The following is a 12,414-nucleotide window of genomic DNA, read 5'->3' on the forward strand; positions in this document are numbered from 1 at the left end:
GTACAATGCTAACAGCTTCATTTAGACATGTACGTTGGTTTATCCATCACCTAAATGCATGTATGTATATGTTTATGTTTCATCATGTTAAAATTAACTATCCTAACCTGTACCTCCGGGTCAATTTCCGTGCTATTACCGGTATCATACTTGTTCATCTTTGTTGCATATTTGTTCCAAGTCTTACAGATCACATGAAGACATCGCGTGTTGTTTAATTACGAACAGGTACTTACAATGAAACCTGCATTGTTCATTTGCCTTTGTTTTAGATCAATAGTCCAGACGTAAACGTAAACAAACAATGGTTACGAGAGTACGCAACGAGCATGCATTCAAAAACACTCGATATGCGCACTCGTTCTCGTGCTCGCACTCGACTATATGGAACAACACTCTCGTGACGTCACTTCCGAGAGCGAGTACGTGAGCACGCATGTTTACCTATTTGGAACACAGCCTGTGTGTGCGCAATAATTGGTTTGATTGCAGTGAATTTTTAAAAAAATGTAGTTTTTTCGGGATGCAATGTATTATAAATAAGTGATTTTAATTATTTTTATTTAGAGAACACTATAAACATGTTTATTTGAATTAGTGATGCCATTAGTGAATCTGGAATTTATTTGAGATTGTTGACATGACACTAGAATAACATTTTAAAAATAATTTTCTTAGTTTGGGTTTATGTTTTTATATTGTGGAATATTGTGAGAAGCCATCTTGGATGAGTACATATATGTGTTCTGTTTCTGTTTCCGAGTTAAATTTGCCGCGCATTTAGCAAATTGAAAAAGTTTGTTGTTTGGTGTATTCACATTAAGATTTGGATTTTCGACTATCTGTGTTATTAGTGTTTACTAATGTATGTCTCATGAATAACGTTTGGTTAGTACTACTGAACTGTCTTTTAGTTGGTCGTATTTAAAGTGTTCATTTAGATTATCAGTAGAAATGGAAACTTGCACAATGAACAAAAGTGCAGTCACGCTTGAAGGTTCGGCGACGATAATCAGGGAGTACTTGTATTTCGCCATCAACAGCGTTCTTTACCAGCGAGGCGTGTACTCGCCCAAGACTTTCAAACTGGGCAAAGAGTTCGGCCTTCCCTTGTTGGTCACCATCGACGAACCGCTGAAGCAGTACCTGTCCAAAGTGCTGGACACGATGAGGGACTGGATAACGGACAGGAAGTTGCGCGTCGTCTGCCTGTTCATCAAGGACAAGGCGAGCGACGAGACGTTGGAGTCGTGGGAGTTCTTCGTGCGCTACCGCGAGGGCCCGTGCGACGGGGAAGAAGGCGGGGAGGACGTGGCGGTGGTGCAGAGGGAGATACGCAAGGTGCTGCGCCAGATCTCGTGCTCCATCACGTACCTGCCCCTGCTGGACACCGCGGTCTCCTTCGAGCTCAAGGCCTACACGAGCCACGACGTCGTGCCCCAAGTCTGCAAGGAGTCCCAGCCGAACGAGATCAAGAACGTCCAGAGGGTGCAACTGAGCAACATCGCCACCGGCTACCATAACGTGGACACCGTGGTCTCGTACAAAGTCATGTGATCTGGCGTATCTTGCGCGCGTGTGGAATCGTTTGCCGCTCGCCGGCAAGTTAAAATGTACCTGCATCCTTCATAAGTTCTTTGCATAACACTGTTTTGTTTTGTGTGAACAGACCCGTAGAGAGAAACCAGGGGCCCGGTGGCAAATAATTACTTAAAAAAAAAAAAACAAAAAAAAAAACAATTTTTCTGTAATATTCTTACAGCACAGCTTTCCAGTGAAGTACCTAATAATAAAATTCTGATAATACTTTTATTGGATTCCAGAAATGTTCCTATATTCTGCCTGAAAACAGCATTTCTATATTCTGTAATTATCGGACAGCGCGGCTTTTTTAGAGCGGAAAGAAAAAATCCGAAAACATGGTTTGTGAATAAAATTAAAATTTTGCATCTCACATTAGAATACCTGTCAGTGCTTTTACGCTGCTGTCGCCATTCATTTTTTATCCACGATAAATAGAAATATATGTTTTCCAAATACTAGAGATCTTCCTGAATTAGACTGAAAAAATGTTTCTTAATTCCTACTGGTTTGTTAGAAGGAAAAAAATAAAACAGTTTACAGCTTAAATTATCATACCTATGTATTCACGATATCACCGACACTCATTGTTTACCTGTGTGGATTTTTTTTGGAGAACTTAATATAATGTAGATGTTAGTGTAATAATGAAAGTCGTTTAAATAACGACTATTGCAATTATAAGGAATTTTTAATGCTTATATTTAATGCTTGTTGTTTTATTAGAATAAGTAATTGTATTACAAAATGTTTCTTTTGTTACATTGCATTTAAAGCACATACTATTTTGAGTAATATTGTAATGAACTAGTCTAATGGGAATTGAATTGTTAACATAGTTCATTTTCTGTCAGGAATACATGCTGTGCAATGAATATCTGGCACATTTTATTTTGCAGTCTTTCCAGGAAATTCTTTGATTACAGCCGTCATATATTCTGTGTTTGATATGGGTGGTGTTTCATGTATCCAAGTTTATCCCTGGATCCTGAAGGCTTGATCCTGATGGCATAATCCTGTGTACATGATGCTTGCTGTTTTACTTTAGTATGTCAGAAGATTGTGCACATGAAAGAAATTGCTAAATAAGAGAGAATTATGATTGTAGGGTTAAAGAAATCCTTTTTATTCGACTTACATTATAATTATTTATTATATGCATATCCATTTTCTTTATGTACTGGATCTTCCGACATACTGAATTAAAACAGCAAGTATCATGTACCACAGGTTCAAGCCAACAGGATCATAACATCACGATCAAGCCTTCATAATCCAGGGATAAACTTTAATATATGAAATGTAATAATTAGCATATTTTTAATTCTCCACAGTTGGCTGCAGTTGTACTAATCAAGGACACATGATCGCGGGTAAACAATGACTGGCGATGGCAGTGTAAACACAGGTATTGTAATGTAAGATTTGAACTGTAATTTTTCACGAACCAGTAGGAATTAAAAAACCATGTTTTGAGGATAAATTTAGGGTGGTCTCTAGTACTTTAAAAACATTTTTTCAGTTTTTATACACTTTTCGTTCCACAAAGCAGTGACGTCCGATGCTGGTATAGTAATGTAAGCTATAACTATTATTTTTCATAAACTGCTAGGAATTAAGAAACCAATCCTTCAAGGTAAATTTAGGGAAGTGTATAGTGTGTGAAAACCATATTCTCCAATTTTTTTTCTTTCCGTTCTATAAAGCCGCTACGTCCTATACTAGTTACAGAGAATTCAACGTTAATAGATTTACCTTCAATACCTGTGCATTGATGTGGCCGTAGCCATTTTTTCCTTTCCCGTGTTGGTCTGTGTGTATATATATATGATTTGGAGAACTTTAAATTGTGAAAATGGTTGAATATGTTCAGTTAGCAACATTAAAAAATACTTCAGAACAATGTGAATGATTGGTGGGGTTAGTATAGCTACATATTAAATTTCTAATTCCTAAGAAACCATTCAAAATATTTTAACAATATTTTTAATGAAGCTATACCAACCCAACCAACTGTCCACAATGTTTTGAAGTATTTTTAATTTAGTTAATCTAATGTAATCAGCCATTCTCAAAATTTTACTCAAGTTCTCTAGACATATACACACACAGACCCACACGGGAAAGCGAAAAATGGCGTTGGCCACGTCAATGCGCGAGCATTGTAAGGTAAGTTGTAAACAGTAATTTCACAGAAACCAGTTAGAATTCAGAAATGCTATTTTCAGGGTAAATGCAGGAAAACGTATCTAGGGTTTGAAAAAAGTATTCTCCGAATTTTATTATTACCTACTTCACGGAAAAGCGGCGCTGTTAGAACATTACGAACTTTTCAAACTCTGTAGTTTAAAAAAAATAAGTTAAGACTAAACCGTATCAAGGCTGTAACTGTAAACATGATCTGTACGTATCACATAACTTGTAAGTTTTTGATCCTGTAATTTTTTTCCTTCTAGCAAAGTAAACTAGTGCATGAATAAATCTCGAAAATCAAGTGGGGAGGCTCTGGTGCCATAGTCCCAGGGATTTTGTACCCCTCATCTTCCTTCCTATGACCCTGTATGTTAACATAGATTTTAACTTACTAGTAGTTTTTTATATTTTTGTATTGAATGTTCCAATTGTGTACCAAGACATCACTCAAAAATTGTGAAGTGCATTTATATTTGTATTAACTAAAGTTTTTTTTTGACATAGATTAGAAGAATTTGTCTTGCATATACTCTGTACAAATCTTGAGGTTTTTTTTTAAATTGTAGTATGTATGTATGTTTTTTACTTTTTGGCTGGAATTTTTCCATGTGTAATCATACATGGCAGTAGCCACACATGTGTGAACTGCAGTTGTAAGTGAAATTTAGTTAGTTTGTTAATTATCTAATGTGCCTTAAGTGAATCCTTAGCTGTGTTAAAATGTATCAGTTATATTGATACTAATAAACACAACTGTATCCACAAAGACAAGTGAAGTCCCAAGTCTTGTTTGTTCAATCTTAAGGTTCTGAGAAATAATTCTAATAATAACTACTAAGTAAAAAGTTGGTTAGTTTAGGTCAGCCACATTAATAGTACGTCAATTATCTATAATTTTATCAAATATTGTAAGTATTTTTAATGTATCTGAGCTAACATAACCAATCCATTATTCAACTATTTGCCTTATCTCCCAGAAATTTCTACTCTACATATTTCATGTAATAATGAGTTTATGGCCAAATAAACTGACTAGTCAAATTTTTATACAACTTCTTGCTAATATGAATGCATTGTTAAAGTGGTTGCTACTAACCTGGGAATTGTATACTATGTGATTACATGACAATAAAGGTAATGCCATAAACATAATTTGTGATTACATCATTAGCAACATTATATTATTTCAGAAAAAGCACAGGAAAATAGGGTTTTGTATTGTTAAATATTGGAACTGAATATTAGCATTCTATTTTACTATATGTAACTGAATATGTAATGCTAATTGAAGTTACGATGCCAAAAAATTAGTTAAATTTGTTATTGGAAAATTTACCAGAAAGGTTGGTCATAATGTACTGTACTACCTGCATCCAAATTATTCTATTTTAGTGTTGTAAAGTACAAAATAATCTAGAATATTGTAGTCTGTATTCCAATGTCTTTGTCATTGGTGCCTCATAAAAAATGTGTTAGGTATTAAAGACATAATGCAAATATATACAGCCACCAATTTACTGTAGGCTACATGGTTAAATATCTGCATGTTTAAATGTTCATGTATTCTCATAGGAGCCTGCCTTTATTTGTGATACCCACTCAGATAATTTATTAAAACACTCATGCTTATAAATTTTCCATTTTTCTTGTCATTCACTGTATCTTAAGAATTGCATGTAAATCAGTATGTTTTCTAATATTGTCGTACACATTTCCTGACCCAGATTACCAAATGCACAAACATGATTTCTCATCATTCTTCCTTACCTTTACAGTTTATTTTCCTAACCATTTCCGACTCTTCTCACCAACTGAATATATATAATTTTATTTATATAATTACTAATTACATATCAGATGTACAATATCTAGGAGAATTGTAATACATACAACAGAGGTGAAGAAAATAATAGACCTTTTTTTAGCTTCAAACTAGTCCGGGTTGAATTTTTTGTTTTACTATAAATTTCTCCAGTGTTTTTCCTCAAATCTTAAATCTTTAAAATACCAAGAGAGCCGAAGGTTAATGGATTTGACCTGGTCCATTGCTAATATTTTAATGTAGAGGATGACTAACAATTTTCTTTTATGAAAAATTTTTTTCCTCAAGTTCTAAATGCACATCTGCAGTGCATTGCAGCTTCTTTAGGGATTAATTTCCCTTCCTCAAATATTTTTAGTATTTTTTTTTCTTTGGATATTGAATCTTTTGAATATGGAGGATTTGACTGGCCCTTCCACGTGAATATGAATGAAATGTTTATCAGCTTCTTAAGGCCCTGTCACACTGTCAAATATATTGTATCCAATAAATTGGACAACAAAATTTGAAGGGTGATTTTGGATGAAATACGTCTTCAAATATATTGTATTCAATATTATTTGACGAGCAATGTAAAATATATTTGAAGTCATTTCACACTATCAATTTTCTTTGAGTGAGTTCGTTTTACCAAACATTCTGTAGAGAACTGTAAATGACAGATTTAGAATCAAAAACAAATTTTGGGTCAAGGAACACGGGCTTGTTTAAGTAGGTTATATTCCAATTTAGGTATATTGTGATCATACACAGTTTAAAATTTACGTTTTCCAGGTGTTTGCAATGCCTGCATTAAGAGCATCAAAGTGTTTCAAAAGCTGTAGCTGTAATTGCAATTGTAGCAAGTCTCAGTAAACTAGAAGAGAAATCTAAGAAAAGGAAACACAGATGGTGGACGAGACAGTGGATACTTTCCCGGCAAACAAATGGTGTTTTACCCCTTTTTGTCATGAACTTCGATACGAAGATGCCGATTCATTTCCGAACTATGTAATAATGGATTCTGAAATTTTTGATCTTCTTCTTTCAATTGTGGAGTCTCGCATTGCAAAGAAGGATACTCATTTTTATGTTCTCTACAAGTATTCCACACAACACCATCTCAAAATTTTTACCTGAAATTTGTAGTGCAATTTATATTGCTCTTCAAAAACAATATTTAAAGGTATGTTTAGTAAGAATAAAACATATAATTAAATGTAAATCTGCAAGTAGGCATATCCCTTCTCATTCCCGCTTATTTTCTCACCCAACTAGCTGCTGTTGTATGGACACTTTCACTTGTATTTCATCAAAATTGTTCCTATACTTTAAAGTGAATGTGTTAATTTTTGCTGTGTTTAGAAATTGGCAATTTTGTTTTATTTTGAAATTAAGTGTATTTACTGTTACAAACCTCAACCTGAGCCTTTAAGCTAACTTCACCTCAGACACATTATCTCTTTAAAATAATTTTTTAACGAGATGTTAGACCAGGGGCCCGTTTCACAATGTTTACAATCTACAAGTTTACAAATGACAAGCTACAAGAAAAAGTTCACAAGTACTTGTAGATTTCGTTTCACAATAAAATCATATTTGCTTGTAGGTTTTGGGGAGTTTTACAAGTCAGCTGATGAAAGTTTACTAGTAGCCGTTTCACAATGTGTACAAATTACAAGCTACAAGAGAAAGTTCACAAGCTACAAGAAAAAGCTCACAAGTGCTTGTAAATTTCGTTTCACAATAAAATCATATTTACTTGTAGGTTTTGGGGAGTTTTACAAGTAAGCTGATAAAAGTTTACTAGTAGCTGTTTTGGCTAAAGTTGTCGAAAGTTCTGTTTATTTTAATTTGTTATGTAAATGGCGCCAATTGTAGTAGTTAATGAGAAAAAGCTCATATTATTGCAGAAAATAAGGGATGAAAAAGAAATCATATTTGGTGCCTTTTCCAAGAAACTTGATAAAACCATGAAAATAGAGAAATGGAAGGAAATTCATAATTTGGCACAGTCTATTGGCTTAGTTAAAGGTGACAAGGAATGGTCCTACACACGGGATGTGGTGTGGCCCAACATGAGAAAGGGTACAATGGTAAGTATACAAAGTATACATTTAACATGTATTGGAAGTTAGCTTTAATTACGTACCTCGAAATCTAATGAACCTTATGAGAATAGTTTAGGTTATGTTTGTGATGTCGCATAACTGAGTTAATAATTAATTTTATTATTAATAAAAAGAAACAAAATTTGTGTAAAGAAAACACCGCTGAATAAGTTCCCTAATAGTAATTATTTATTTTGCACAACGAATTCAATACTAGTACCCTTACTGTATATATTTTGTTCCAGACAAAAGTGGACAATTCAAAACGAACTGGTACTGCAGGAGGATTGAAATTTAAACAAAACGAAGTGGATGCAATGATCTTGGATATAATTGGACGTGATTCAGAAGTAGTTAGTGGACTAGGAGTGTCAGAAACATGGGCACCTGAAGTAGAAGTATGTAGCTGTAGTGACGCGGTTGAAGAGCCAGTCACGAATGGCACACTGTTAAATGAACCAAATGTTGCACAGTCAAATGAACAGGATCACAATGCCACAGAAAATACTCCATCACCATCAATATGTTATAAAGGAAAGATGCCAAAACGAAAAGTAAAACAAGGTAATTGTATAGCATAACCACATAATTTGACATTTATTTTGTATCCAAACTTCTACCAGATTATTAAAGAGTACCTATTAATAGTTTTATGTCTAATTCCCACATTAAACATGATAGGCCTGGTCTATGACATATAAATGCACTACAACAACAACATATATTTTGACAGATTTTGTAATACAAGTTTACAGTTGTAGTCTGTTCCATAGGAAATTATTACAAAACATAACATTTCATGCTTTTATATAATTTTTAGAAACTTATATATAATTTCAAAAAATAACAATTATTTATTACAATGTGATCTGCTGAATATAAACATAATGAAACAAATATAGGCTTATATTTTCAACAAGAAAAAGTGTAAGTTAAAAACTTTATTGTATATTTTCAGGTAACCAAATTCCATTGTGTGAAGATGCTACTGAAATTGCCGCACTCAAGAAACGTAAACTACATTTGCAAATCGAATACCTTGAGCTTCTCAATGAAAAAACCAGATTAGAGTTAGAAAATCTGAAAAGTGGACACATTCAATACATTGTTAACAATGTAGGACAACCATCACAAATGTTAGTAGTAGAAGATGATTTTAGTGCAGTCAATGAATAATGTAATTAATGTATTGTGGTATTTGAGATAATTATGGGATGGAGCAATATGAATGTTAGTTATCTCTTTTATTAAAGTAATAAATACACTTTCAAGTAAAAAAAATTGTGTGTCTGTTTAGTTACGCCTAGCTCTTCTTTGCTCAAAAAAATTCATTATTTCCAGTTGTGCATGCACCATATCATTTTCTATGTATCCTTCCTCATCTCCATGTTCAGCCTCGGGCTCCACTTCTTCTTCATGGTGTAATTCACGATGCAAGTCATCAGGGTTTCGAGATATATTGCACAAAGTGGCACAGCATTTTATGACATTTGCTGCAAAAACTGGATTCAACCGTAGATAATTTAAACAGGGGAATTTTTCTTTCATTATGCCAAGGGCATTTTCAATAATTCTTCTAGTACTCTTATGCCTTCTGTTGAACTCTGCCTGTACGTCATCAAATGCATTTCCACGATAAGGGGGAATCAACCAGTTTTTCAGTGGATATGCACTGTCACCCAGTATGATTGCTTGAGGAAATGGTCTCCATCCATTTTCCATTCTTGTAGCCAACATGCTGTTTCTTAAGACGCGGGCATCATGTACACTGCCAGGCCAATTTGCGCTTACATAGTAAAATGTGTAATCTGGTCCACACACAAACATGCAATTAATAGAATGTTTTCCATGCCTGTCAACAAAATCTGCTTCATTTTTCATTGGTGCATCAATGCATATCAATGTTCCATCTACTATTCCACAAACGTTGGGAAAACCAGCAACAGCATAAAAATCTTGTGCTACTCGAACCATATTCATCGGCCAATTTACTATTTGCCTGAATTTAATCAAGTTAACTGCATCAACAACACTATGAACACTCCTGAACACGGATGATTTTGAAACTCCATGCATATCACCGACAGCATGGAACTGACACCCACTACCAAACCAATGCAAAGCAATACAAAGTTGCTGTTTTGCTGTTAGAGCTCCACTTTTGCCTGTAGGATGTTGCAGTTGATGTCCAATATCTTCTAAAAGAGATTCCATAGCTTGAGAAGTCATTCTAAATCTTTCATTATATTCATAGATTGATGAAAATGTATAATTGCATCTGATCCGAAATATCTTACGCCTGCGTTGAATTATATCATAATTTTCTTCATCTGAATCACTGGAACTGCTGCTAAACATTATTTAAAGTTTACCCATTCTGAAAGACTTGTAGCCAATTAACTAACTTTACAAGTTAATTTTACAAATTTGTAAAGCTGTGTCTATATTGTGAAACAAAACACTTGTGAATCATCCTAAAATCACTTGTAAACTGTTTAAATTTCCCTTGTAACATTTTACTTTACTATTTTCATTGTGAAACCAAAATTTAGATGCAACAACAAAACCTTACAATTTACAAGCCTTGTAAAGTTTTAGTTTACAAGTTTCTTTGTGAAACCAGAATTAAGATGCTACAAGGAAATTTTACAATTTACAAGACTTGTAAACATTGTGAAACGGGCCCCATGCTTGTTTCGTACAGCCTGGGAAGTATAGGCTTACTGACAAGGATCTGCTACACAAATATTTACATTCACGAAAAATGGTATTACTTTCAAAACTTAAATAATAATAATTGAACACGTAGGCAGAATTTTAATATTTCTAGGCCTTTCTTGCAAATCACCAGAGCTACTTGCTTACTCAGAGATGCTGCTTTAACATAAGTCAGTACCATCTATTGTCAGGAAATTATGAGTCTATATTCCAGAAAATTACAGACAATACTTACAGAGTAGCAGCTATTGTGAAATAAGGAGAACAATGACTTATAAGAAAGATTGATTGGGTAAGCCAAAATAATTTTAGTTACCTACATTAAGTCTCTGAATTGAAATATTTTAAAATTTATTTTAGGTGTTATTAATTTGGATTTGTAGGTAAAAGTTCCGAAATGCATATCCTAGTTTTGATACCTCATTCCTGATGGCATATTTTGTACGCAATGCTTGCTGTTTTAATTTAGTGTATCAACAATACCTGAACATAAGCAAAACTGGTATAGCATAATAATATTCCAAAACTACAGTAACTCTTTTAGTCAAATATATTAACCTGCACTTCCGTACATACAGATTCAATTGGAGGAAAATGTACAATAACAATTATATATTCCAGCAGGAAATAAAATAGTATTAATTCAATTACTGCATTTATTTCCCATTCGCCATTGCTGATATTTAAACTATTACACTTCGGAAACGAAAACAAAAGCGGCCGCTTTATTTTAGATAACTCTGATTGGCTGATCCCATCCAACATCCAACATATTTTAGAACCAGTCCTATACGTAAAATATTTGAAGGAAACTCTAGACATTCAATCTCTCAAATAAACATGGCTGCGATAGTGACGTTTAACGTGACGTCACAACCCTCAAAGATATTGGATCCAACATATTGGAAGGTGTTGGAAGCTAAAATTTGACAGTGTGACAGGGCCTTTACTGATACTGGTAAAATTTTTAGTCTTAAAAAAATAAATATATGAATTCAAAAGTCTACTCACGTTTAAAGTATAGTTTTTTAAGTAATTGTTCTAGGTAAGAAACACGTGGAATAATTAATTCTCTAGACATGTCTTCCCTAACATATCGAGATACTGCATTTTCACGTGATTTTTGTTTTATAGCAATTCCTACAGGTAACTCACTAGATGAGCATTGCATATTTAAACTGTGGTGCTGTTTGCACAAAGTGTGAACAAACACTACAAGTTGTCTGCTTTCTGCCGTATGTCAAAAATTAAGGAAATGCTCAAAATAAATGTTTTCCCCCGAGCAACTTAAAAAGCAACACTTCTAGGACAAACAATTCCTCGTTTGAACCAGCATTTTTCAGATACACCTTTCAACTTATAGGAAGTTAGCTTAAGGGGTTTGCCTGATCAGTGAGGCGGGATGATAAGTGCGACGCTCGCTGGAGCTTCTAGCGCGGTGTTTTCATTAAGCGCAGGGCTGCCGACTGGCACGCCATCTTCCTGCCACGCATGGGGTGTTTGAATGGTGTCCCGCTGAGGTTTCCTCCAAGGCCCAGGATTCTTGCTGGGTAGGACTCGTACTTGGTAGTGGTGCCCCGTGTGCTTTAGGGGCAAGCACGAGGGTTCCCTAGCCCTATGACATGCTGACGCAGTGAGAGACGGAGACAGCTCCGGTTCACCGGCCTAGATAGCCGGGAGAGGTTGGGTAGGCCTCCACCGGACCGCGGGTTCGCTGGGTGATTGAGGAGTCCCAGTGTGAGAGCGGGAGACTGGGGCAGGCGCCAGAAGTGATGGCAACTCCGGAGGGCTAAGGGAGCATCCAAGCATCAACCGAGTGGGGTAGGGGGCCGATGGTGGTACACGTGCTGGGATGGATAGCCTCAGCCCCTGTGTATAGCCGAAGCTCTAACGCCCTTCCTGGTTTGCGTATGCGGCGTGATCCGCATCCACGCCCGTGGGGGCCACGGGGCGGCAGGGCCATTAGGCTAAGAGCGCCAGGTAATAAAAGAAAAGGGGGGAAACCCCTGT

At 35.3% G+C, this 12,414-nt stretch overlaps 1 protein-coding gene across 1 annotated transcript; it reads left to right on the forward strand.

Annotated features, from left to right (window-relative positions):
• The first annotated feature begins 252 nt into the window (after nucleotides 1-252).
• Nucleotides 253-5,407, forward strand: LOC134540676 (mitotic spindle assembly checkpoint protein MAD2A-like). The gene has a single exon (XM_063383549.1). The coding sequence runs from the start codon at nucleotides 955-957 to the stop codon at nucleotides 1,555-1,557; it is 603 nt and encodes a 200-aa protein (XP_063239619.1). The 5' UTR covers nucleotides 253-954; the 3' UTR covers nucleotides 1,558-5,407.
• Nucleotides 5,408-12,414: the final 7,007 nt, after the last annotated feature.

This window comes from Bacillus rossius, chromosome 17 (assembly GCF_032445375.1).
Source record: "Bacillus rossius redtenbacheri isolate Brsri chromosome 17, Brsri_v3, whole genome shotgun sequence".
NCBI classification, from domain to species: domain Eukaryota; kingdom Metazoa; phylum Arthropoda; class Insecta; order Phasmatodea; family Bacillidae; genus Bacillus; species Bacillus rossius.